Source organism: Arachis duranensis, chromosome 4 (assembly GCF_000817695.3).
Source record: "Arachis duranensis cultivar V14167 chromosome 4, aradu.V14167.gnm2.J7QH, whole genome shotgun sequence".
Lineage (NCBI taxonomy): Eukaryota > Viridiplantae > Streptophyta > Magnoliopsida > Fabales > Fabaceae > Arachis > Arachis duranensis.
Window position 1 is genome coordinate 121149471 of NC_029775.3, and position 26474 is coordinate 121175944.

Below are 26474 nucleotides of genomic sequence, written 5' to 3' on the forward strand. Positions count from 1 at the left end.
AATTATTTTACTGCAGGAAAGTGGTTAATTGCGGGAAATGGATCCTCTCCAGTTTTTTTAACACTTGAGAAAATGCAGTGTGATCTTCCACCGTTAACTTTATAAGTGGGACCAAAATTAAATATGAAAGAGAAAGCATTGAAAGGTGAGAAATCACAATTGACACTATCCAGTTTTTTCTTCACCGGAGAGGATCCACTCCCGTTAATTGCGTGTGTGAGATTGTAATAACTAATAAGTGACACAATTACAATAACAATATTTGATATTAGATGAATCTACAAAAAATAGATCAATTCTTTTATGGTTTAATTATTCTGTTGGTCCCTATAGTTTCGCGAATTTTTCAAGGTCCCTATACTTTTTTTCTTTTAATTGAGTCCCTGCACCAATTTTTTTTTTTTCAATTAGGTCCTTACCGTAACAAAACCGTTTGATTTAACGGAATATTCCATTCTTAAATTGAATATTCTCTCAATTTTTTCTAAATTCATAAATTATGTCTCCTTTTTTATTTTGACAAAGACAAAATTAACCCTTTTCTAACCCTTTTCTCTTCTTCTACCTTTCCGTCTCCTTCCTCTGCTCCTGCTTCTCTCTCACCTTCATTCCTCCCACCTCCACCGCACCCCCTCCTTCCACTCTAATTCCACCCTTGACCACCTTTCCTTCCATCTCCCAAAGTGGACTAACCCCACCTCTTATAAACCTCGTAACAGCAGTTATATGGATTTGTTACCCTCACCTGAGAGCACATGAATGGCCAACACAAAAGTTGTCTTTTTTGGATTAAACCCCATTTCTTTAATCTCCTTAGAAAGCTTTGCAAAGTTTTCCTTTTTCTGCATCAATGCCTCCGGAAAATGAGTCAGCAACAGCGTAACACATGATTTAGGAACATCCATCTCTTTTAGGAGATTGAGGTTTGGTACGAGGTTCTTCTTGTGATCCTTGAGGGAGACCTAAGATGTGCGCTTCAATGAAGCTGCAACCTTTTCATCAGAAATCAACACACTCTTGAGGAAATTGTAAGAGGGTATGATCTGTTTCTTCAAGCTCTGGGTCAAAAGGGTTGGGTCAGCGATTAGGGTTCTTGCGAGGTTGGTTTTGGAAATCCTAATGGAGAGGAAAAATTGAAACTTTGGCAAGAGGATATCTGGGTTTGCTAAGAGGAACAATGGGCGTTTTCTGATGAGGTTTGAAATTTGGGTATCTGTGAAACCATGCTCCCTGAGAAGGGTGAGAACTGAGTCTGGTCTTTCAGCAGAAGGAAGGTGAAGCTTTTGGGAAGTAAGAGCAGCAGTGTTTGGAGAGTGACCACATAAGTCAATCAGGTATGAAATTGTGAAATTGGGGTGGTGAGATTGGACTATGCTGCAGCGGGAGATCATTGGTTTAGGGAGTGATACTGATGATGATGGTATCTGGAAGTGGATTGTGGGATGAAATGTGTCATAGTACAACCTAGGCATACAGAATTGGATTGCTTTCATGGCATTCACTACTCAGTGGATAAGAGTCTCAGAATGGAAGTGGGAAGTGTGAAGTGATAGCAAATTAGAAGCTAGCAGAGAAAGGACCCTTCATTCTGCTTCAGCTTTATTTTGTTTTTGTTTCAATATACTTCTGTTTTTTAATTGGTTTTACTTCTACTCAATGATTATGTTAAACAAAATTGATTGTGTTAAAAAATTCTGATTATGAGTTTTGATTATGTGTTTTGTTTGTAATTAAATAATTATATCATGACAAAAATTCTATTTTTGATCATGCTAAAAATTAATTATGGCAAAATTTTAGTTTTGAATTTGTGTTGTATAACCATTTCTGCTATGAAAGAAGGGAGCATGTTGGTAGAAGAAGGGTGGAGACAGAAAAAGAGGGCGAGAAGATGATGGGGGTGAGGGTGAAAGGAAGAAGAGAAGGGGTGAGGGTAAATTAGTAAATTTATATTTTATAAACGTTTTTTTAACTTTTACCGTTAATAAGGACTTAATTAAAAAATTTAATATGGTATAGGGACTCAATTAAAAGGAAAAAAAGTATAGGGACCTAATTGAAAAATTCGCGAAATTATAGGGACCAACAGAGTAATTAAACCTTCTTTTATTTTACTTTTGTACACTTCTATCTCGCCTATGCTTTCTTTCTTTTTTCTTTTTTCTTTTTTCAATATTTCTTTTACTTTTCACAAAAATCCTGTCTAACTGATAAAGAGTGAAGCAGAGAAGAGGTTGCAAAGGGGATCAATGTTGTGAGAGAAGAGTGGCAGAGAGAAGAAGTTCACAAAGTGAAAGATTTCTTGCTGAAGATAATGGAGAGTCACAAAACTTGTAATGAAGCTACAGTGTAGTTTATATACAATTAGTAATATTTTGCTAAACCACTAAGTCAACCACGGTTAGTCCTATTAGAATTCTAACTCTAGTAACTTAACTAGTCTCTAACTAACTTCTTTATTATAAACATCTAAGCTGAGCTGGCACCTATATCAGCTAACATCCCCCCCTCAAACTAAGAGTGTTAGGACTGTGAATGTCCCAACAATCCATTACAAGTGAAATTTGAAATGAATTTATATTGCCAATGAATCTTACTCCTTCTATAATTAGTTAACTTGAAGTTTAAAAATATTTCTACTTATTTAAGGTATTTAGATATTATTTTATTTGAATCATATTATCAAGAGGATCATTAAGTATAGAAGAATAGAGTTAGGAGGGAGGAGCATAACAAGCAGAGAAGCCATTTTAGAACATAGCAGAGGATCTGAGTATACGTGTTTAGTTAACTTTGCAAAATGAATGAGATAATTAATCAAGATTAAAGGGATAATACAAGACACGAAATTTCAAAGAAAAGGGTAGTAATTTGAGACTCATAAACGTATTGTAAAGTTTAGTTGACTTATATGAAGAGTAGACGTGTAGATAGGAATTTAAATGTTCAACCTAGTTTAGTACTTTCATAATACCATTAAACATTATTTCTACATAACAATCAGAGAAGCTGTTTTTGAGAATGAATGGTGTAAAATCCGACTAAAACACACTATATTAAAGAGTTCTGTTTGTAACAGATTCCACAGTGAGACAGAGATTTCATTCTTGTAAACGAAGTAAAAAGAACCAGAAGAAGTAAAGAAACATAAAGAAAAAATAAACAAGATAATTATTCATCTTCAATCTCTAATTCAATGCATGAAGTATAAACACTATATGAAAACCTTAGAATGGCTCAATATTTGTGTCTGTCTTTAGTAAGAAACACTTGAGTGTTCTAGTAGCACTTGTTAATCATTGGTCTTTACCAAAATTGTTGTGAAACACTTCATTTGTACAAGAGATTAGCCAGTCAACAACGAAATTTCCTTAATAACAGCGCCTAATACAAAAAACCTATTTACTGTGGACTCAATTTGAAATTAAAATGTTCAATTATGCTAACGAAATAATTTCACTTCAAAAGAATGCATGCAAACTAAATGCATTTTCATCAGAAGCAACTACTTAGTTTCAGTTTATAGCAAGCAAACCACACTACTCAGATACAACTACAAGTGCCCCTAAGACAATGAGAAGCTTGACTTTTCTCACGTCAGTAAGTTCTTATAGCTCCACAAACATACCTCTTGAGAAAAAGAGATACCATGCAAGAGTGTTGTCTAGAATATAATGAGAAATATATTACACAACAATTACATAAATATTGTTGCCTTAGGCAACCTCATTTGGATTGATGGAATCATTCTGCACTGAAGTTGATGAATCTGTTTCATGTGTATTGTCATAAGCTATATCTGGAGATTGCAACTTTGATCCTTGGGGAGAATACCACATTGGCTTCGGAGGAAATGGGATAGAATCAAGTGGTCCTTCTAACATTTCTATCACTCTTTTCATGGACGGTCTGTCAGAAGGATTTCTTTGTATACACCATATGCTTACTAAAATAATCTTCTTCACTAAATCATTATTTTCATCCTCTATATTCATCAAACATTTGGCTGAAAGATTGTCTTGTTCGAGCTCCTTGTAAATCCAATCTGTAAAAAATATTTCACTGGCACGAGAATCTTTATTATTATAATTCTTTTTGCCTCCGACTACTACAAGAATCAACTTCCCATAACTATACACATCGGATTTGTGAGAAATTCGAGAAACTCCACCATACATTTGATTATATACTTCTGGTGCAATATATCCTGGAGTTCCTCTTGCACACTGTAGAGATACGATGCTCTCTTTCTTTGTGCATATTTTAGCTAGTCCAAAATCAGCAATTTTAGGAACAAATTCCTCATCCAAAAGAATATTTTGAGGTTTAATATCAAGATGTAAAATTTTGGTGCTACATCCCCAATGTAAATATTCTAGCCCACGAGCAATACCAATTATAACTTGGTAGAGTATATTCCAATCCAATTTGCATACAGCATTAAACGATGCCCTTTCATCAATAAATTTGTCTAAAGAACCATTTGGCATGAATTCATAAATCAATGCTCTTTTGTTTGGCTCATAACAAAATCCTAAAAACGGGACAATATTCACATGGGATGTTCTATTAATACTTGCAACCTCATTTATAAATTCTTCTCCATTAGCTTTACACTCTTTTAATATCTTTACTGCTACCTGACGACCATCACTTAAACTTCCTTTGTATACAACACCAAATGCTCCTTTTCCTAGTTCCTCACGAAATGAATTAGTCATCTTTTTTACCTGTGAATAACTATATCGTTTTTGCACCATAAACCCATGACTTTGTATCAAATCCTCAACATTGTGATCAACAATTGTTTTCTTGAACAGAATTTTCTGTAACCTCTTGCTTTTATAAATAACCGCAGCACATGTTACCAAAATTCCAACACTGGCTGCTGATAAGCCTGTACGTATATATGCAGGGAACAAAGTGGAGATCAATTACAAACAATAATTTGAATATAATCCTTTCAGAAAAATTCTTAAGAAACATGGACCAAAAAATCAATCACTCATGACTTTTTATATTGATGAGCTGGTCAAACTTTGAAAATGATTCTACAAGTTAGATATTTCAAATAGTAAAGCAGAGGATCAACAAAAGTTTTTTAACCGATGAGTTACCATGATGAAATCTAATTCGGAGGGTGTTCCATGCATTTGATTTCTATACACTCTAGTACTCTATTATGCATATTAATTCATTATTATTTATATAACATCTATCTATTTATATATCATGAACCACTTATTTATGACTAAACCACTTACATACAGATCCTCTCTACTTGTTTCACGTGTGAAAAAAATTATTAATTCTATAACTGAACTGATAATATAATCGTATAACGATTGTACTTACCTGCAATCAAGGAAAGTGAGAATGGAGCTTTAGATGGAGCAACTGTGGTTGGCTGAGAAGCATTGATGAGCAGAACATTACCCTTAGTATTGAGAGTGACATCAGGTGAGAAATGGGGTATGTTCCCTGATAGATTGTTATTGGAGACATCAATAACCTTAAGTTGAGGTAGACCTGTTAAGCTCTCTGGTATTGGACCGCTCAAATTATTTCCACTGAGATACAACTCCCTCAGATCAGTTAAGTTTGTAAATGCAGTAGAGATGGTCCCCGTCAAATTCTGTTTGGTCAAATTCAGGGTTCTGATCTTGTTCTGAACGCACACAACGAAACTCCAGTTTTGACATGGATTGTTTCCTCGCCAAGATCTCGCCAACAAGAGAGGATACCCAAAATTCGCAGCAATTTGAAGCAAAGTGGTGACTTGCTTGTCACAAGGCCCTGCATGGTCTAAACAGAACCCATTATTGCTGGTGTTGACATCAGTAAAAGAGGATTGAAACACTGGCAATGGACCCTGAAAATAGTTTCTCTCCAAATGGACTGAAATCATGGAGAGATTCATCAAGGAAGGTGGAACTAAACCAGTTAACAAGTTATCTTGAAGCTTCAGATAACCCAAGTTGGTGCAATTGGAAAAATGAGGCAGGGGACCAGTGAGCTTGTTGTTAGAGAGGAAAAGAGAGTACAAGCTTGGGAAGGAAGTGCATATGTCTTCTGGTAAGGTGCCAATAAGATTTGTAGCGTCCAGTCGGAGGCCTTGGAGTTTGGAGGAAGACTGAACCAAATCAAGAGGGAAACTCCATGGTGGGAGGTTGATGTTGTTACTTAGAGTGAGGGTTTCCAAACTGGAAAGACCCTGAAAGCAATGATGAGGGATGGAGGTGAAGTTGTTGTCGTCGAGTTGAACCTCTGTGAGCGTGGAGAGGCCGGCGAGAGAGGGAAGAGGCCCCGAGAGAGAGTTGTTGTCTAGAAGAAGATGGTTGAGTTGGGTGAGGGTGTTGTTGAGATCTGAAGGGATAGTGCCGGTGAGGGACATTGAAGAGAGTTTAAGAGCGTAGACTTTGCCCTCCTTACTGCACTCTACGCCATTCCAATTGCAGATATATGTGTCTTCGGACCAGTTGGAGGGAGCTGGCTTCAGAGCTTTCAGAAGCTTCCACAAGTAGCCAGCTTCTGGATCTCGAGCTTCTTGCAAATCGGAGTGGACGCACAAGAACAAGAAGAAGATGACTATAGCAAAAGTAGTAAAACCAACTTCAGATTTTAATATTATTCTCGGAGCCATTCGATTTAATTTGAGTTTGAGCCACTAATAATGTAGCATGCAGCAACATAACATATATTTTAACAAACAACCCAACTTCAAATCTATGGTAATATTAAGTTGGCTAGCAGCGACTACTCGTTAACCAGCCAATAAACAAAGAACACGTGTAGCATAGGTTGGGATAATTAAGTTTCAGCCTAATTAAATTTCCTACTTAACACTTAATTACTACTCTTTAAAAGTGGCCATTATTGATCATTCAAGTTACACCAAAAGTAGTGTGGATTGTTGCTTTATTTTCTTGTGCTTTAATAAAGACACTTTCATCAATTATTAGGGCATACATTGACCCATGCATGCATGCATGCCCCACCTGATCAGGATTCAACCATACGTGTTTATTAATTAGCCACTTTTCTTTTTTACGGTATGTTTGTTAGAGACTTTGAATTACCTTATTAGATGTTAGAACTATTTTTTTTTAAATAATAAAGTTATGTATTCCGATCCATATATATTTACAAATGAATACTATAAATATTTGTTAAAAAAGCAAATATACTAAAAAAAATAAATTCTTTAACGTATAAAAAACTTGGAAAGCTAAGTTATTCTAATCTCTATTCAAAAAATAATTTGTTTTCAGCAAAATGTTTCATTTATTTTTTTAATATTTATTTTTAGGATATTCATTAATGAAAGTGTTGTATGTCATGACTTCGTGTCTATAGTTCCAACAAGAGATATAATAAGTGTTGGGCCAACCGTGGAGAGCTCTCGACCACTGGGGAGACTTTGGGGAGGAATCAAGCGAGAGAACATAAGATGAGAAGACACCACATCCAACTCAAAACCTTAAGGTGTCAAGTAAATGAGTCTCTCATCTTATAAATTCCTCACTCTTTCGTGACCATAACCCATGAAGATACACTGCTTTGACTTTCCATCAAGTTTAGACCTTTCATCTATTGGAATGTGAACAAAAGCCCTACAGCCAAACACTCGCAAGTGACTATAGGAGACATCTTTCCCTCTCCAAACTTTTTCTGGAACATCACCATTAAGTGGAACTGAAGGAGAAAGGTTGATCAGATCTACTGCAGTCCTCATTGCTTCACCCCAAAAGGATTTAGGTAACTTTGCATGAGAGAGCATACACCTGACTTTATCATTGATAGTGCGATTCATTCTCTCTGCAACTCCATTATGTTGAGGAGTCTTAGGAATCGTCTTCTCAAGCTTGATCCCATGTCCTTTACAAGACTCTTCAAACAGACCCTTGTAGATGAGGGAGATGTACAAGTTGATAATAATGGTGATGAGTTGCATGATGAACCTACACCTCAACCTGAGGTGCCAGATGCAGAAGTTCCACCAGATATTGAAGTTCCACCTGAACTACCAGTTGAGCCTGAATTGAGAAGATTTACTAGAGAGTGTCATCCTTCTCAGAAATACTCTCCTCATGAGTATGTGATGAACACTGAGGCTGGGGAGTCAGAGAGCTACCAGGAACCTATGTCTGATGAGCATAAGGAAGATTGGTTGAAGGCCATGCAAGAAGAAATGAAATCCTTGCATAAGAATCATACTTTTGAATTGGCGAAGTTGCCAAAGGGTAAGAGAGCATTCAAGAATAAATGGGTGTTCAAATTGAAAGCGGATGAAAATGTCTCACGACCAAGGTACAAAACTCGTTTGGTTGTGAAAGGCTTTGAGCAAAAGAAAGGTATTGATTTTGAGGAGATTTTCTCTCCAGTTGTGAAGATGTCCTCTATCCGAGTTGTGCTTGGATTTGCGGCTAGCTTGAATTTAGAGGTTGAGCAGCTTGATGTGAAGACTGCATTCCTTCACAGTGATATAGATAAAGAAATTTATATGGAGCAACCAGAGGGTTTCGAGGTTAAAGGAAAGGAGCATCTTGTATGCAAGTTGAAGAAGAGCTTATATGGGCTGAAGCAAGCGCCAAGGCAGTGGTACACGAAGTTTGATTCCTTCATGGAAAGTTATGGGTATAGTAAGACTTCTTCTGATCATTGTGTGTATGTTAAGAAATTCTCTTATGGTGATTTTATAATTCTCTTGCTTTATGTTGATGACATGTTGATTGTTGGTCATGATACTAAGAAGATTGAAAGTCTTAAGAAAGACTTGAACAGATCCTTTGCTATGAAGGATTTGGGTCCTGCAAAGAAAATTCTTGGCATGAGTATCACTCGTAACAGGAAGAATGGGAAATTGTGGTTGTCGCAGCAGAAGTACATTGAGAAGGTTTTAGAGAGGTTTAGCATGAGTAATTCCAAACCTGTTAGTACTCCACTTGCTAGTTGTTTCAAGCTGAGTTCGCAGCAATGTCCTACAAGTGAGAAAGTGAAAGCGGAAATGAAGAAGATTACATATGCATCTGCAGTTGGCAGTTTGATGTATGCTATGGTTTGCACCAGGCCGGATATTGCTCATGCCGTTGGAGTTGTTAGTCGGTTTCTCTCTAATCCTGGCAAGGAATACTGGCAAGTAGTGAAGTGGATTCTCAGATACCTTAATGGTACTTCCAGAGTTTGTTTATACTTTGGGAGTGGCCAACCTGTGTTGGATGGTTACACAGATGCAGATATGGCTAGGGATCTTGATTCAAGGAAGTCTACTTCTAGTTATATGATGACTTTTGCAGGGGGAGCTGTGTCGTGGCAATCTCGACTTCAGAAATGTGTTGCTTTGTCTACTACAGAGGCAGAATACATTGCTGTTGTTGAAGCTTCTAAGAAACTCTTGTGGATAAAGAAATTTCTACAAGAGTTAGGCATTAATCAAGAGAAGTTTGTGTTATTTTGTGACAGTCAGAGTGCTATTCATCTCAGCAAGAATCTGACGTTTCATTCCCAATCGAAGCACATAGAGGTGAGGTATCATTGGATACGTCAAGCGCTTGAGATGAAGTCATATGCACTTGAGAAGATCCATACTGATGATAATGGTTCAGATATGATGACTAAGAGTTTACCTGTAGTGAAGTTTGATTCCTGCAAAGAGAAGGCGGACTTGGTGGAGCAGCCTATCCCCACTTAAGTTGGTGAGGGAGAAATTTGTTGGTGGGTCCCCAACCTCAAGTAGGGCCACACATTAAAACAAAAAAATAAATAAACAAAGAAATTTGAGAGAAAAAAACAAACTAACTTTAATTATATTGACTTGGTAAACTTACTCCATTTTTTATAAAATTTTGTTGTAAATGAGAGAACCAAGCCTCTGTTCTCTCTCCTTCCGTGGCTTATATGCCACTTTCTTTGTTTATTTTTTTTTTTTTTGTTTTAATGTGTGGGACCACCAACAATAAGCAAGTTAGAACGTTCTTCATTGGATTCCTTCAATAATTCAGTTATTCATATCACATCACTACTATATCAATGTTCTTGTTTCTTGGTGGGTGTGTTACTTTTAGAAAGAAAATCTTGATTAATATGGAATATATATCTCACTAATCACTGTCTCAGTACCACCATTTGCATTATGTGAAGTGAGCGAAATAAGACATAACACATGTCCAAAGTTGTTTTTAAAAAATATATTCACAAGTGTTAGTGGAATACACAGTTTTCTAAAGTGTTTAAAGTATAGGAAACATTTCAAGTGCACCGCAGAATACCGGTATACTAATTATTTTAACTATTAATTTTAATTAATATATATTATATATTTTTTTATAATTTAAATCAACGGTTAAAATAACTGGTACACCGATACTCCTAATACACTTGAAATGTTTCCTAAAGTATATATAAAATTAAAGTTGGAAGGACATGTAAAAGTAAAAGTATTCAAGTCATAAAGAAGATAAAGGAGCTAAGACATGATGCCATGAATGCTACTACCAAATGAAATAAAAGGCAACAGCAACTTATTATATACCGTAATTTCTAATCAATTATCTCATAAATAAAGAATAAATTACTCTCTATGACTTGTTTAATAATTATTTGAGGAATTCAATTGTATTATCATAATAAACATTAACCATCTATTAACTTGAGTTTTAAAAATCAAATCATTCAATCCTAATAAAACCATTTTTATAAATTACAAGAGATTTTTAAAGTCTAAATTTTTCTTCTTCCCAAATCACTCAATTATTTATTAATCGATTCTAGACTAAAAAAATTCAAAAACTAAAAAATATATATCAAAGAAAATTCCAAACACAGGATGAGAGAATTAGAGATAATTTATCTAAAATCTTATTGCAACTTATTTCATGTTCCAATGAAGTAGAAACCAAGTAATTCCTCCACTAAATTCAAAGAACATGTGATCATTTAATCTTTTGTCATGTATCACAACACTACACAATAATTTCTCAAATCCATTTTAAATGAATCCATGGTAGTCTCAATTGTTTTCCTTGTTCCTTTTCATGCATTCATCATGTTTAATTTATTTTTGTTTACTGATTCTTAGGAACCAACGCCACTTCAGTTGACAAATTTTAAATTCATATCCATTTGCCATTGGACAAGCTAATAAACCACACATCAAACAACTGGTTAATTAATTCTTAATGGCAATTCAAATTCAATAAATGGTCATTGTTAATTATGTTAACATAATTAAATTCTTTCAATAGTTATTGAATAAGTTATAAAGGACAACTTATTAGGATTGATTACTCTCTCTAAAATAATATATAATTTATCTTTTATGATGTGTCAATTTTGATTGGTTGATGTCTATTTTAATTAATATATATAATTACTAACTATACTAATAATTTGAGTTGTTTAAATTTAACCAAAATTAATATTTTAACTATAATAAAAATAATTTGTAATTAACTAACGGTTTAAAATAACTCATTATATAATTTGTTAGAATATTAATAACTAATGGTAGGAAATTGTCGCCAATGAGGAATAGCTCAAATGACATAGTCTCCCCATATTCAATTAAGAGGTTACGGGTTTGAGTCTCCTATCTTTGGTAAAAAAAATGTTAGGAAATTATCTAATTTCCTAATTTATTTGTAGGCAATACATATATTAATTATAATCACAAATGATGCTAAAACCGGATATTATATCTTTTGGACTTTAAATACTATTTTATTTGAGCTTTAGGGTTTATGCTCAAATATAAATAGTGCCTTCAAGGTTTCGGTCTCTGATATACAAAAGGCTTTGGTCGAAAAAAATTGAAAGAACTACAAGATCCAAACTCTTTCAATCATAATTTATGTTTATGAATTCAGGTACGCTTTCGCAACCAGTATTTTCTTTTTAATTTAACAAAGATAATATTTAGGCAAATACTTTTTAATTTAACATAGATAATATTTAGGCTGAGAAAATTCCAACAACTAAACCCTCCTTCCCCAAATCTTCTTGCCTTTAATGGTTTATGATTGTTAACGCTCGCTTTCATGGCTTTTATTTTATTTTAACATCATTGTTAGATCTGAATCCATCATCATTGCCAAAATTAGATAGTAGTTGTTATGCAAATTGCTTGGTTGGATATTTATGATCTGGGAACGGAATTTATTCTTTTTTTTTTTGTGGGTATCTATTTCAAAAAAAAGTATAAAAAATTCTACTTTAAACGGGTAAAAAAAATACAAAATGTAAACTGAAATTGAATTACTTGAATTTAAAATTACAAAAAATAGAATAAATGACTTCAAATTAAAAAAAAATAATAAATATTTTTAACACAGTTGAAGGACTTCAAATTTAAAAAGATAATGAAAAATTACCACGTTATAAAAAATAAATTACATGTTCTTTTAAAAAAAATTTAAATAAAATTTAGGTTTAATTACTCTGTTGGTCCCTATAGTTTGGCCGAATTTTTAATTAGGTCCCTATAGTTTTTTTCCTTTTAATTGAGTCCCTATACCATTTTTTTTGTTTTAATTGGGTCCTTACAGTGACAAGAAACGTTAGGAGTAACGGAATATTCTGTTTCAAAATAGAATATACCCAATTATAAACGTTTTTTGTTATTTTTAGTGTATTTACTTATTATGTATTGTCGAAATTGCCCCTTCCTTAATAAAGGAATAACTCTTCATTTTCACTGAGGCAAAAAAAAAACCCTTCTTCTTCACTCCCTCTCTGTTTCTTCACTCCCTCTCTGTTTCTGATAGTTGGAGAATGAGTTTGCATTCCACCATTGTATGATCGAGGTTTGTTGTTGTCTATCGTCGCCTTCTTTATCGGAGTAGCTACTGTCGTCGTTGTTGCAAAGGTACGAGTTACACCTTTTTTTCATTCTTCATTCTTTCAAAAGTTCCCGAACGTTATGGCGTTGAAGTCATTATCATTGTTGGTGATGTTTGATTAGGGGATGACTAATCGGTATTTTTCTTTTTTTTGTTGTGTAGCAATGGGAGAATCAGAGTTCACATTAGAGCTCCATCACGGAGGAAAATTTATTGACACGGGAGGTGGACTAGAATATTTAGGTGGGTTGGTTGTGGAGGACTTGCATTATGAATTAGATGAATGGTCTCTGCAAGAGATAGTATTTTTGCTGAAGGGTCTAGGCTACAAGGGTTATGCAAAGATATGGTGGAACGAACCTGGAATGGAGTTGAAGGTAGGTCTGAAAGAGTTGAAGTCAGATGGGGATGCTGTTAATATGGGTAGGGCTTTAGTTGCTGATCCTGTGAAGCATGGTATAGTGTATGTTGTTGATGGTTACAGATAAGGTAATGGGGTTGAAATCACATCAATGGATCCATATTATGTCCCAAATGAAGGCGAAAATAGTGGACTGATAGAAGTAGAAGTTGATGTTGAGTCAGAACCCTCTACTGAGGAGGATAGGTTTGATGACAGTGCTGATGATGGTGAACATGAGGATTATTTTGGGTTCGATGTAGAGGATGGTGTTGATGGTGGGCAATCAAATGCGTTTGGTGGGATCAATGGCCCGCTAAATCAAGAAGGGACAACAGATAAGGGTGCTGGTGATAATGAAGCTGCTGGAGGTATGGATGAAGAAATTGGAGACATTTCGGATGGTTATGAAACTGAAGACATAGATAGTTACGAGGGAGATTCTGATGACATGATTAAGAAAAAAAGGTTTCCTAAGTATGATGAGGCAGAAATGTGTAGAGAGTATGAGTTTAAGGTTGGGTTGGAGTTCAAAACACTGTCCCAGTTTAAAGATGCAATTAAGGAGCATGCCTTATTGAATGGGAGAGATATTAGGTACAAGAAGAACGACAAGTTGAGGTGTAGAGTAGTGTGTAATGGACAAAAAGGAAAGTGCAAGTGGATTTGCTTTGCAAGTAAGGTAGGAGGATCTGATTGTTTTAGGATAAAAACCTTGAAAGGCAAGCATAGCTGTGGGAGGAGTTATACTGGTAGGCTTGCTTCTAGTGAGTGGATATCAAAAAAGATTGTGAACAACATTAGTCGTGGAGAAGATATGCGGCTGGCCACTATTATTCAAAGAATTCAGGATAAGTATATGGCAAATGTTAGTGTTGGAAAGGCTTACTGGGCAAGGAGAAAAGCAAGGGAAGAAGTACATGGAAGGGCCATATTACAATATGCCAAGTTGAGGGATTATTGTGCTGAGATTTTAAGGGCAAATCCGGGGTCCAAGCTTAATATTATGGTGGATAGGCCATCTTTAACTCACCAACCCCGATTCATGAGGATGTACATGTGCCTGGATTCGGTGAAGCAGGGCTTCTTGGCTGGTTGTAGGCCGATCATAGGAGTGGATGGGTGTCACTTGAAAGGGGACCATGGTCAACAACTACTAGTTGCAGTAGGGAGGGATCCTAATGACAATTACTTTCCAATTGCGGTTGCAACAGTGGAAGCGGAAACAAAGGACAGCTGGGGATGGTTTATTGATTTGTTGTTGGATGATATCGGCTCTGCAAGAAGATGGGTTTTCATGTCAGATCAACAAAAAGTAAGGATAATACGACTTATGATAGTAAATATGTCATTGAATAATATGAATTATGATAGTAAATATGTCATTGAATAATATGAATTATGATTCTAACCATGTCATTGAATAATATGAATTATGATTCTAACTATGTCATTGAATAAGCATTGTTCTTGGCTGATTGAATAATGATACTGGATACTGCTGCTTTTTTTTTATATACAGGGATTGATGCAAGTTTTTGCTGAGATGGAACCTTCTATTGAGCATAGATTATGTTTAAGGCATCTCTATGCCAATTGTAAGAAGGCATATGGTGGAGGGACAGTTTTGAGGGATCTAATCCTATCCATTGCTAAAGCCACCTATGAGGAAGAGTGGGAGAGAAGAATGAATCTGCTCAAGGAAAAAAATAGAGATTGTTATGATAAACTGATGGGAGTGGACCCAAAGTTGTGGACAAAGAGCCATTTCACGTTTATGGCAAAGAGTGATATGCTAATGAATAACATATCAGAGGCTTTCAATGGCAGGATTCTTGAGGCAAGAGACAAGCCCATTCTGACGATGTTTGAGTGGATTAGATGCTACTGGATGTCAAGATTTGCAGAGAAGAAGAAGAAGGCTGAGAAGTATGAAGGATCCATTCTTCCTAAACCCAAAAAGAGGTTGGATGTCATTGCAACAAGAAGTATGGAATGGCAAGCTAGATGGGCAGGCGATCTGAAATTTGAGGTACATCACAAAAATAGGATGATCATGGAAAGGTTTGTGGTGGATTTGTTAGCTGGTACTTGCAGCTGTCGATTTTGGGGTTTAAGTGGCATGCCATGCCCTCATGCATGCAGTGCCATCTTTGAAAAGGGTGATAATCCCGAAGAGTATTGTAGCAACTACTATAGTCCTGTAGCTTACCTTGCAACCTGTGGAAAATCAATTGCTCCAATTAATGGAGAGAACATGTGGCCGAAAGTGAACTGTGATACCATCATACCCCCAGTTTTCAGGGTTAAACCTGGTCGACCAAGAATGGTGCGGATTAGAGAACCTGATGAAAATAGATCACAAACGAAGTACAGAAGGACAGGTACCTCTGTGACTTGCAGCAACTGTGGCCAGTATGGACACAACAGGAGACACTGCCCAAATCCTATTCTCTCAGGTAAATCTTGCTTTGTTGTTGTTACATAATTGTTGATTGTACCAGTTCTTTTCTATAATGTTGTCTTGATTCTTGGGAACTTGCATTAGCTCCTGAACCTGCTGCTGCTGCATCTGATGGTGCACAAGATGCTGGAGCTGCTTCAAGGGGGAGAGGCAGAGGAAGGGGTGCGGTACTGGGTAGAGGAAGGGGCAAAGGAAGAGGAACTACTATCACAGGTACTTCTAGGATTTGTTGCTGGTACTAGAGGATTGATAATGTTCTATTATGAAATGAATTAACCATTACACTTTTGTTCTATCAGCCTCTGCACCAACTACTGCTGCTGCTGAATCTGCTGCTATGAATGACACTGCTGCTGCTGAATCTGATGCTGCAAATGGCTCACTTACTACTGCTACTGAATTAGTTGCTGGAGAAGAAGTGAAAGATTGAAGATGGGGATAAGAAAGGGAGCAACCAAATCTGCTGAACACATAGACCTCACGGATGATTGAAGCTTTTAGGGTTATGTAGCTCCTCCTACTATGGATTTATGTAGGGCTTTTTTGTGTATTATATTCTACTGTGGAAGTATTTTGGTATTGGGAACATAACTTTTTTAGTTTATTTTGCTTTGTGGTGGACCACTTTTGGTAGTTCATTTTAGGTGGAGCATTTATCTTGTCTCTAGTGCAACTTGGATCTACTGAACTTATGTAATGTGTGGAATACTCTAAGGACCACTTTTGTGAATTATATTATGCTAATGATGCATCTGTGATTGGCTGATAGCAGTTGTTTTTAGTTGTGTATATTTTCATTCAATATCACATTATATTTATAGTAGCAAACAAAAAAAATTCATCCATTCAATCTAAATAATTTAACATACACTTCACAATAACTGCTCTTTTTAAAGCCAACATTGACCACTTCATCAATAAACTTTACCACATAGCACTGCAACTATTAGGATTACACAAAAAAAAAACATCATCTGCATCTTGGTCTGCTTCTTCATGTTTTCTTCCAACTTTCGAAGTTCCTCCTGGACTGAATTCAACTCTACACAGATTCTTCCAACACAATCGTCAACTTCTCCAATCTCAACCTTCAACCTCTCCGTGTCAACACTAAGTCTATCAACCCTTCTTTCTTGTGCTTTTTCACCCCTAATTTCACCCTCTACCTGACCAGAGTGATACTCTGAAGACAATAAGCAAGCATCACGAACCTTCTTTTCTTCATCAACCCACTCAAAAAATTTGCATCTTCTACTTGGGCAAGACATGAACCTTCTGTTTGGATTCTTGGGTGTATTAGAACTTTTCAGAATCAGAGAGTCTCCACAGAAGCAACGACTCCTCCTCTCCTTCTGCTTCAACCACTCACTTTTCATATCATCTTCATTGTCAATCCACTCGAAAAAACTGCACCTTGGCACTCGTCCACAAGCTACGTACCTCCTTCCATGGCTGGCCACTTCAGAAGAAGACAGAACAACAACTGCCTCCCCACAGTAACACAAATGTCTTTTCTTGTTGAGAGTTCTTGAACTCGATATTCTCGAAGAACGTTGGGTGGAATCCATGCAAGATGAGAAAATTTCAGCAAGAAATCAGAAGAAAGGGAGAAGAGGAGAACGATGAACAGAACACGATTCTGGAGTTTCAGGATAGGCCAAGGATTATGTAGGGTTAGACACAAGGGTATTTTCGTAACTTTAACACAGGTCAACATTTTATTTAACGTTGACTGCGACTAAGGACCCAATTAAAACAAAAAAATTGGTATAGGGACTCAATTAAAAGGAAAAAAACTATAGGGACCTAATTAAAAATTCGGCCAAACTATAGGGACCAACAGAGTAATTAAACCTAAAATTTACTCTTATATATTCTTTATTAGGGTAATGATATATGTACACTAAAATTAGCCATCAAAGTTAGTTATCAATATAAAATACATGTTAAAATACAAATATATATTAAAAATAAATTAAATCACATATATATTTATACACAAATATATTGATGGCTGATTTTAGTATACAAATAATATTTTTGTGGTTAATAAGTACTTGATAGTGGACAAATTCAAATATTAGTATGAACTAACTAGAAATCTCTGTTATTATTAATAACTTCTATTGTATGTATAATTTATTTGTAAATAATTTAAATCAATAATATTAGGGTTTTAGTAAAAAACTAGCCAAATATTTTTGGGTGAATCCAAAATCTCTACGTTGATGGTATTTATATCAGGCATTAAGATGTTTCTTTTCTTTATAAATTGGATGGTTCTGAATCTGTTTTTTGATTTATCATGTTTTAGACATTTGGCGAAGAAAAGAGGGTGAAGAGACGAAAGCTAATTGAATCAGTTTTCGTGGTTCACGTTGCAATGATACTGATATTTAATAACCAAAATTTTAAATCATAAATAAATAAAACTAATTACTATATTTATAATTAATTAAGTTATTTCATTCTTGACTGATTTGGAGTTGGTTCGATATACTTTTCCTATATTTAATAAAATGTAGTTCATCACATATCATTTACCGGAGCACTTTTACTTTGAGTTAAATTCCAAAGTAGTCCCTGAGATTCACAAAATGCATTGATTTAGTCCATGACTTCCCAATTGCACTAATTATGTCCTCCAGATTGAAAAAAATGCATCAACGTGGTCCCTCTTATATTTTCCGGTGATATTCCTTGCCGGCAGGAGTGACATGGCGAATGAGTGCCACGCTGAAGTGTGTAACGGTTGGTTGAGGTGGCAAATGAAAGTTTAAACTCCAATTTGGTCCCTGGTCCCTTTTTAAACCCTAACTCAGAAGTGCTTCGTCCTCATAATCTTCTTCTTCTTCTTTCCTGCTCATTCTCGTACCCATTGCTTTGCTGGTTGGGTGCCTCTGCTCTGACTTGGCCTCCTTGTGGTTGATCGCATAGAACTTCCCTCTCCTTCATCTGCATGTCCAAGGCAGTGGGAGGCACATTTACAAAATGTTCATAGTCAAGAAGATAAGCAGCAACCTCCCTGAACCCTGTTTTCCCCACCCGAACCGAGCGCTTTAGATCTGGTTGTCCAAGAGCTTTACCAACAAAACCTTTCAGATTGTTTGGGGCAAGAGGCTTCTCATCAGTTGGTTTCACAATTGCTACATTCTCACCACGGCTATTCAGGAAATAGTAAGCATCCCCAAGCCCACTATGAACAGGAATTGGATCTGCCCCATCTTAATTGCCTTCACAATGCATGTCTTTGACTATATCTTTCATCCTATTAAGATGATTTGACTGCCCCAATATCTCAATAATCCCACTCTTGTCCCTTTGCTGCATATCGCGTTCGGTAGGTGACAAGTACGGTGTGGATGAGCTCCTATAAATAAGATGGGCGAATCTTTCCGTACAACACTAAGGTCGTTTTTCAAGACCAAATCCCCAAATGTTAGTGAGCTCTGTTCAGTAGGCACATTAAGGACAACCTGCAGCCTCCTCTTCACAGTATGTGCATTGTCACCTCAATCCAATTCCATGCTTAGGACATACCCGGTATCGGTTTGCACAAAAACCCTTCTCCTCTTTTATAAATTTTTTTTAACAATGAATAAATTAAAACAAACCTGAAAATCGATAAGCATTTAAATGATATACTAAAGAAAAAAAAGGAAAAGATGCAAGATTTATCAAACACTCAAAAGAAGAAACACAAAATTGACGCTAAATAAAAGAAAGCTTCCAAAATCGAAACCATAAAATTGAGTTGAGAAAAATAAAAAATAAAAGGATCGAAGAAATCGAAAGGGAAAAAAAAGAACTGCGAAGAAATTATTATTATTTACCACATGATGATGAAGAAGAAGATGATGATTATGAGGACGAAGAAGTGCTGCGCTACTGCTGAGTTAGGGTTTAAAAAGGGATCAGGGACTAAATTGGGGTTTAAACTTTCATTTGCCACTTCAACCAACCGTTACACACTCCAACGTGGCACTCATTCGCCACGTCACTCCTGTCGACAAGGAATATCACCGGAAAATATGAGGAGGACCACATTGATGCATTTTTTTCTATCTGAAGAACTTAATTAGTGCAATTGAGAAGTCAGGAACTAAATCGGTGCATTTTGTGAATCTCAGGAACCACTTTGGAGTTTAACTCCTTTTACTTTATAATAGCCTAATTATAATGTAGATATTAAATTCAACAAAAATACACTAAATTTAACTATCAAAATTAGTCATTATATATTTATATATAAATATATGTATAGTTTAATTTATTATTTGTATATATTTAATATTTTAATGTGTAATATAATAGTTGATTTTGATAATTAATTTTAATATATACCTAATAAAGTTGTAAATTCAATTACTAATAAGATGTTGCTAATTGTAAACAATGCAATATGCAAAATGATAGCAAAAAATATTTTTAAAAACAAAAAGGTTTGAAAATGACAAATGATGACACTATGTTTACCGAAAGTGAAATATCATTCTCTTAAGGTTAAGGTATTGAAATTAAAACACCCTAAACGTTTCCACTTTGTTCTAAATCTCCCTCCTAAATTTGATTGCTTTTACTTATACGGTAAATTTTTTTATTTTGGTTTTAGTTTTATTCTTGAATGGAGATGAAATTAACTTCTTAATGAAAATATGAAAATCTCAAATTATTCTTATTTAGTAAAAGGTCTAAAATACTTTTAAAAGAGAATAATATTACATGATTAATAAATTTTATTATTTTTAGTTAATATTTAATTAACTCTAAATATTAAAAATTAAATTTTAAACTTATATATTATTTTAAATAACATTTGAAAGAGAGACTGATAGTATGCTTTTACCATCAAATGATACAATATAATCATCAAGCCATGCAAAGTATTTATAGTATAGTTTTAAACTCTATATAACATAGACAATGGTAAGAACATACCAAAAGCAAAAGGAGAGAAATTAAACAAAGTTAAGAAAAATTCATATTACTTTAAAGTTTGGACAATCATAAAATAGCCTATTAAGTTTAACTCTGTTGAGGATATGAATAAAATTGCATTTTGTCTACAATGGCACTACTGCATTAAACCTCCTCTTCTTCTTCTTCGTCGCTACAACACTTACACCAGAGCTCACAGTTGCACTCTTGCCTTTATCATTATCTACATCTCTTCGAAAGCTGCAAATAGACATCGAACCAAACTCTCTGCTTTTGTTCATGGTGACTTAGGGCTCAACAAATTAGACTCAATGGGAGAGATGAACACCGACAACGCATAAAATGTGGTGCCCATTGAGCCGATATGAATCAGGACAACTAAGCCTCTGACCATTTTATATTGTCTACGTATGCAACAAACATTCACTTCAGCAGCGAAATGTGCCAGCACACAAGATTAATATGACACATCAGTATTTTCTATTTAGAATTGATGGAGAAACACCTATAGAGACCATGTTGTGTTACGAAAATAGAGGACAAGAATCGAAGTAAATCGTTTTTATCTTGAGAGATTGCGTTGTTATTCATGAAAAGCAACAGAAATTGAGTTAGTAGTTTACTCCAATTTAAAAGGAATCAACTTCCACCTACACTTAAAGAAATTTGAGAAAAATTGAGAAAGATGAGAGCAGAGAGTCAAGAGACGTGAGAATAATTGAGATTATTGCATCAAATGAGAATTCATTTGAAATGAGACTTATATAAAAAGACTATTACTTGTTGAAAAGTGTAATTATTCTTTTACGAAAAAGTAAAGGTAATTATTTCACAATACACTTTATATTTACAATAGTTTTAAACATAAAATATTTTTTATGGTCTCACTATACATCTTAGTATTTTTGTCAACTAAATTCAACTAATTTAGTCCAAATTTAATAAAAATCACTCGCATAATATGCGCATGAATTACACACTTCTTCTTCGCGCTTCTTTTTTTCTTAGCATGTTTCCTCCTCGTGGTCATTTTTTAATTGTTGTTATTGTTAATGTTTTTCTTTTCTTTTCCTCCTCTTTCATTTAGTAGTTATTGCAACATTTTTTATTTCTTATTCTTTGTTTAATTTTTTTGTTTTTATTTTTATTAAGAGGATGACATAAAAAGAATTATAAAATATGAAACAAGAAGGAAAAGATGAAGAAGATGATGTCGATGATGAAGAAGAAGAGAAGAGAGTTTTGAATTGTACAAAAATTATCAAAAAAATAATACTAAAATGTTCTAACTGCAACATAGAAAGTTTCTTAATTTTTATATCGAAATTTCTTAACCGTGACAAAGGTTTTTGTCATGAGAGTAAAACGATAAGAATGATGAGAATGTGAAATAAGATAATAATTATCATATGAGAAAAATTTTGAATTGTGTATAATTTATTAGAAATAACATTCAAACTTTTTAATAGTGACATTGGAAGTTTTTTAATTTTGACAATGAAATTTTAATTTCTTAACAATGATACATATTTGTGTTGAAAGGATAAAATAAGAAGAATTATAAGAATGCTAAGAAAAAGAAGAATAAGAGGAAGGAGAGTTTTAAATTATGTAAAATTTATTAAAAAATAACACCGAATTTTTTTAACTATGACATAGAAAAAAATTTTTAACTATTTTTTTTATCATTAAACTAATCAAGTGGTGTTAAATTCAATATATAAGAGGCCTAACCATCTTTTTGTCATTTGTAATAAAATGATATATTTTTTTATTTCACAACACATTTAAATATATTTTGTTGGTTAAATCTGTTAAAATTTTGGATTTGTGGTTCTTTAAAATTTTTTGTGTCATTTATAAAAAATTTCGATGTCATTTCTAATAGATTTTTTGTGTTATTAATAAAAAAATTCGTGTCATTTTTGTTATTATTAAACTAATTATGTGATATTAAACTAAAAGGAAGAAAAAGATGATGAGGATGATAATGATAATGATAATGAAAGAGGAAGAGAAAAAAGAAGAAAAAAAAGAAATCAAATGAAAAAAGAAGGAGGGGAAAGAGGAGAAAGAAGATGATGAAGAAGATGATGATGATGATAATAATAGTAATGATAATGATAAATTATAATGAAAGAGGAAGAGAAAAAAGAAAGAGGAAAAGAAATCAAATAAAAAAAAGAAAGAAAAAGAAGAAAAATAGAAGAAAAAAGGTGGAAGAACAAGAAAAAGAGCGAAAATGTAATAAACGCGTATAATGTATATGTAAATTTGATTTGACTGAACAAGTTTAAATTAAAAGTTTGATTGTCTAACATTTTTGTATTTTTCAAATACATGACTTGTTAAATAATTATGTTAGGTGTATATTAAAAATCAATTATTAAATTAGTTACAAATATAAAGTACATATTAAACTATTAAATATATATTAAAAATAAAATAAACAATATACATATTTATATACAAATACATCATGATTAATTTTTTACATGTATATAGTATTTTTATTTGTTAAAATATTATATTTAACTAAATAATAGTGTAACCAATTTAGCATGAATACTCACCAGGAAAAAAATTACATGAATAATATATTTTTAAAATAATTCCGTTAGATAACCAACTAAAATACTAGCCAATTCTGCCAACTCTGATTGGATTGCATCCCAAGACCTATTACAATACCTAAATATCCGAATCCATTTACTTCTTGTTATCCTAGTTCACCTTTTACCTCTCCCATTTTTTGACCGCAACCACCTCGCCACCCCTACCCTTTCCCGCCTCAGCTCCCTACGTCGTGCATTCCCGACAATGAAGAAGCACCGCCCCGCCCCTGTCGCCTCACTGCTCTGCGCCGTCTGAATAAGCAAACTCGCTGCACCGCCTCTGCTCCCATAGCTGTGCCATGCATTTGTTCCCTTGCGTCGTGCGTTCCGGATGCCGAAAAAGCACCACGTCGCACCCGTCACCTCATTGCTTCTCCGCCATCTAAATAAACAACGCATCACACCGCCTCTGTTCCTTACAATCGCGCCACACATCTATTTTCTTTGTGCCCCTTATAGTTGGAGATTTAATTTCTTAATGCAAGTTTGTGAGTATTCATTCTTAATTGACGGAGGTTTATTTGCTAGTTAGATGAATATTTCTTTGTATCCTCTCAACAAATTTAGAATGTTTTTTCTTTTTGTTATTGAATATTTCTTTTATATATTAGTGGATATTTTCTGTTTGTTCTTTCTATTTCTAAAAGATTTTTTTTAATTATAAACTTAAGACAATTGGTTGAAAAATTAAAGAACTTACCATCTTTGATTAATTTAATAACTTTAGGTTAATTATTATTTCACATTAATTGGTCTTTTCATTATATTTTAAATTTTTTAATTGATTTTTCTATTATATTTTAAATTTTTACAATTTTTTTATAGCTTAGATCTTAAATCATGGACTTTTTTGTTTTAATTATGATGTTTTATCTTATCAAATACTTTATTTTAAATATATATATTATCATGCTTCAATACTTGAGTTTCTGAATTAGATTCAAAATAGTAAAACACTAATTTAAAGGACAAATACAGAGAAGCTTTGATAGCTGATCTGGTAAAAATATTCTAGATGATTGATCTATCATAAGAGAAAGTCAAAGAAACTAATTCACATATGTGCTCAAAGCTTGTACTGAGTTGTCAAATTTCGGTTTGAGCCAGTTAGTTCATGGTCAGGTGTTCAGATATGGGTTTGTTTTGGATGTGTTTGTGCAGAATGGCCTTTTGGCGTTGTATGCTAAATGTGGTCAAATTGGTAACGCAAGAGTGGTGTTTAATAGGTTGTGTGATAGAACTATTGTTTCATGGACTTCGATCATTTCTGGATATGCGCAGAATGGGGAAGCTATGGAAGCTTTGAGATTGTTTGATCAAATGAGAAAAACCGATGTAAAACCTGATTGGATTGCTCTGATAAGTATTCTGAGGGCTTATACTAATGTGGATGACCTGGAGCAAGGAAGATATCTTCATGGTTGTGTCGTCAAAATGGGTCTTGAAGATGAGCCCGATTTGCATATTTTGCTTATAGCATTGTATGCAAAATGTGGTCAAGTGATAGTTGCAAGATCTTTTTTTTTTTTATCAAATGGAGACTAATAATGTGATTATGTGGAATGCAATCATATTTGGTTATGCAAAAAATGGTCATGCCGAGGAAGCAGTACAACTATTTCACGACATGATCAGAAGAAATATACGACCAGATTCTGTCACTGTTAGGTCTGTAGTCTCAGCTTGTGCACAAGATGGTTCCGTTTAATTAGCACAATGGATGGATGACTATGTTACTGCGAGTAAATATAGAACTGACATATTTGTTAACACCACCCTCGTAGACATGTATGCAAAGTGTGGAAGTGTAGAATTTGCTCGCAGGGTATTCAATCGTACATCTGAAAAGGATGTTGTTGTCTAGAGTGTAATGATTATGGGATATGGATTACACGGTCAAGGATGGGAAGCGATTTGTCTTTACCAAGCAATGAAACAAGCAGGGGTTTGTCCAAATGATGTCACCTTTATCGGGCTTCTCACAGCATGCAATCATTCTGGCCTTGTAAAACAGGGTTGGGAGTTGTTCCATTGGATGAGAGACTTTGGAATTGAGCCTCACAATGAGCATTATTCATGTGTGGTTGACCTCTTGGGGCGCGCAGGTTATCTAGACAGAGCTTTTGCTTGTGTCATGACAATGCCAATTGAACCCAATGTGAGTGTTTGGGGAGCACTTCTGAGTGCATGCAAGATCCATCATCGTGTAACAATGGGAGAATATGCAGCAAACAAGCTATTTTCATTGGATCCTTATAGTACAGGACACTATGTACAACTCTCTAATCTCTATGCTTCCTCGCGTATGTGGGATTGTGTTACATGTGTTCGTGTTCTTATGACGAAAAAAGGGTTAAATGAAGACCTTGGATTCAGTTTAATTGAAATCAATGGAAAACTGCAGGCATTTCATGTAGGCGATAAGTAGCATCCAAGGACCGAGGAAATCTTCAATGAGCTTCAGAGATTGGAGAAAAGGTTGAAAGAGATTGGGTTTGTCGCTCATACAGATTCTGTTCTGCATGATCTGAATTATGAAGAAAAGGAGGAGAATCTGTGTTCATTGAGAAAATCTTCAATGAGCTTCAGTTTAATATTGTATGCTGAACCATGCTGGTGTTTGTAGCTTAGAAGGTCTTGAATAATTTCATCCAACAAACTCTGAAATATATCTATCATAATACCTATCTATCTTAACACCAGCCTCAAATGTTTCAATATCAAAGTCCATTCGTTTTTTCCTCTAATTTCTATATTTTTTAATTGAAAAGATAATTACAAAAAGAGTAAATAGTTATTTCTAACAATTGAAAGTCTTAAATATTGGCATTTTAATCCATGTAAGACGGAAATTAAAGTTGTATCCATGAAAGATTGGCTTTTGTAGACAAAATTATCAAAATTCTAAAAGGTTAAATAAAATTCTCAAACTATCCTATAATATAACTTTACTCTAACCTCTAATTTTACCCCACATCACCGCTCCTCTAATCCCAAATCCTACCACCATTCTCATCCCCAACTACCACCATCACTGTCACCATCACCGTCACCACCACCACCATCACCACCTTTATTACTCCCGAACCGGTCCCGAACCTTTATCTATTAGCTCAAACTTCACCCCATCATATAATACCTAACTCGGCCAACTCAAGCTCATGCCAGAGTTTGAATTCACAAAACCCAAAGGCCAGAGTTAGAATTCACAGCCTCAATTG

The 26474-nt window shown here is 34.5% G+C and overlaps 2 protein-coding genes and 2 pseudogenes across 4 annotated transcripts in view; 1 reads left to right on the forward strand and 3 right to left on the reverse strand.

The window, feature by feature from the left end:
* Positions 1-26474, reverse strand: part of LOC107486804 (receptor-like kinase TMK4) — a 134297-nt gene that overhangs the window by 37840 nt on the left and 69983 nt on the right. The window lies entirely within an intron of this gene.
* Positions 588-1563, reverse strand: LOC107486797 (uncharacterized; annotated as a pseudogene).
* The window catches only part of LOC107486796 (PR5-like receptor kinase), a 35617-nt gene continuing 12523 nt past the window's right edge, over positions 3381-26474 (reverse strand). The window contains exons 2-3 of one of the 2 annotated variants that reach the window (XM_052260227.1): positions 5356-6239; positions 3381-4897 (exon numbers count right to left, since the gene is read on the reverse strand). In XM_052260227.1, the coding sequence (XP_052116187.1) occupies positions 3717-4897; positions 5356-6239 (2065 nt within the window). In that variant the 3' untranslated portion in view covers positions 3381-3716. Of the gene's footprint in view, positions 4898-5355; positions 6651-26474 lie in introns of those variants that run through there. The other variant, XM_016107367.3, reaches the window with a different exon arrangement.
* On the forward strand, positions 24313-25879 carry LOC107486793 (pentatricopeptide repeat-containing protein At3g12770-like; annotated as a pseudogene).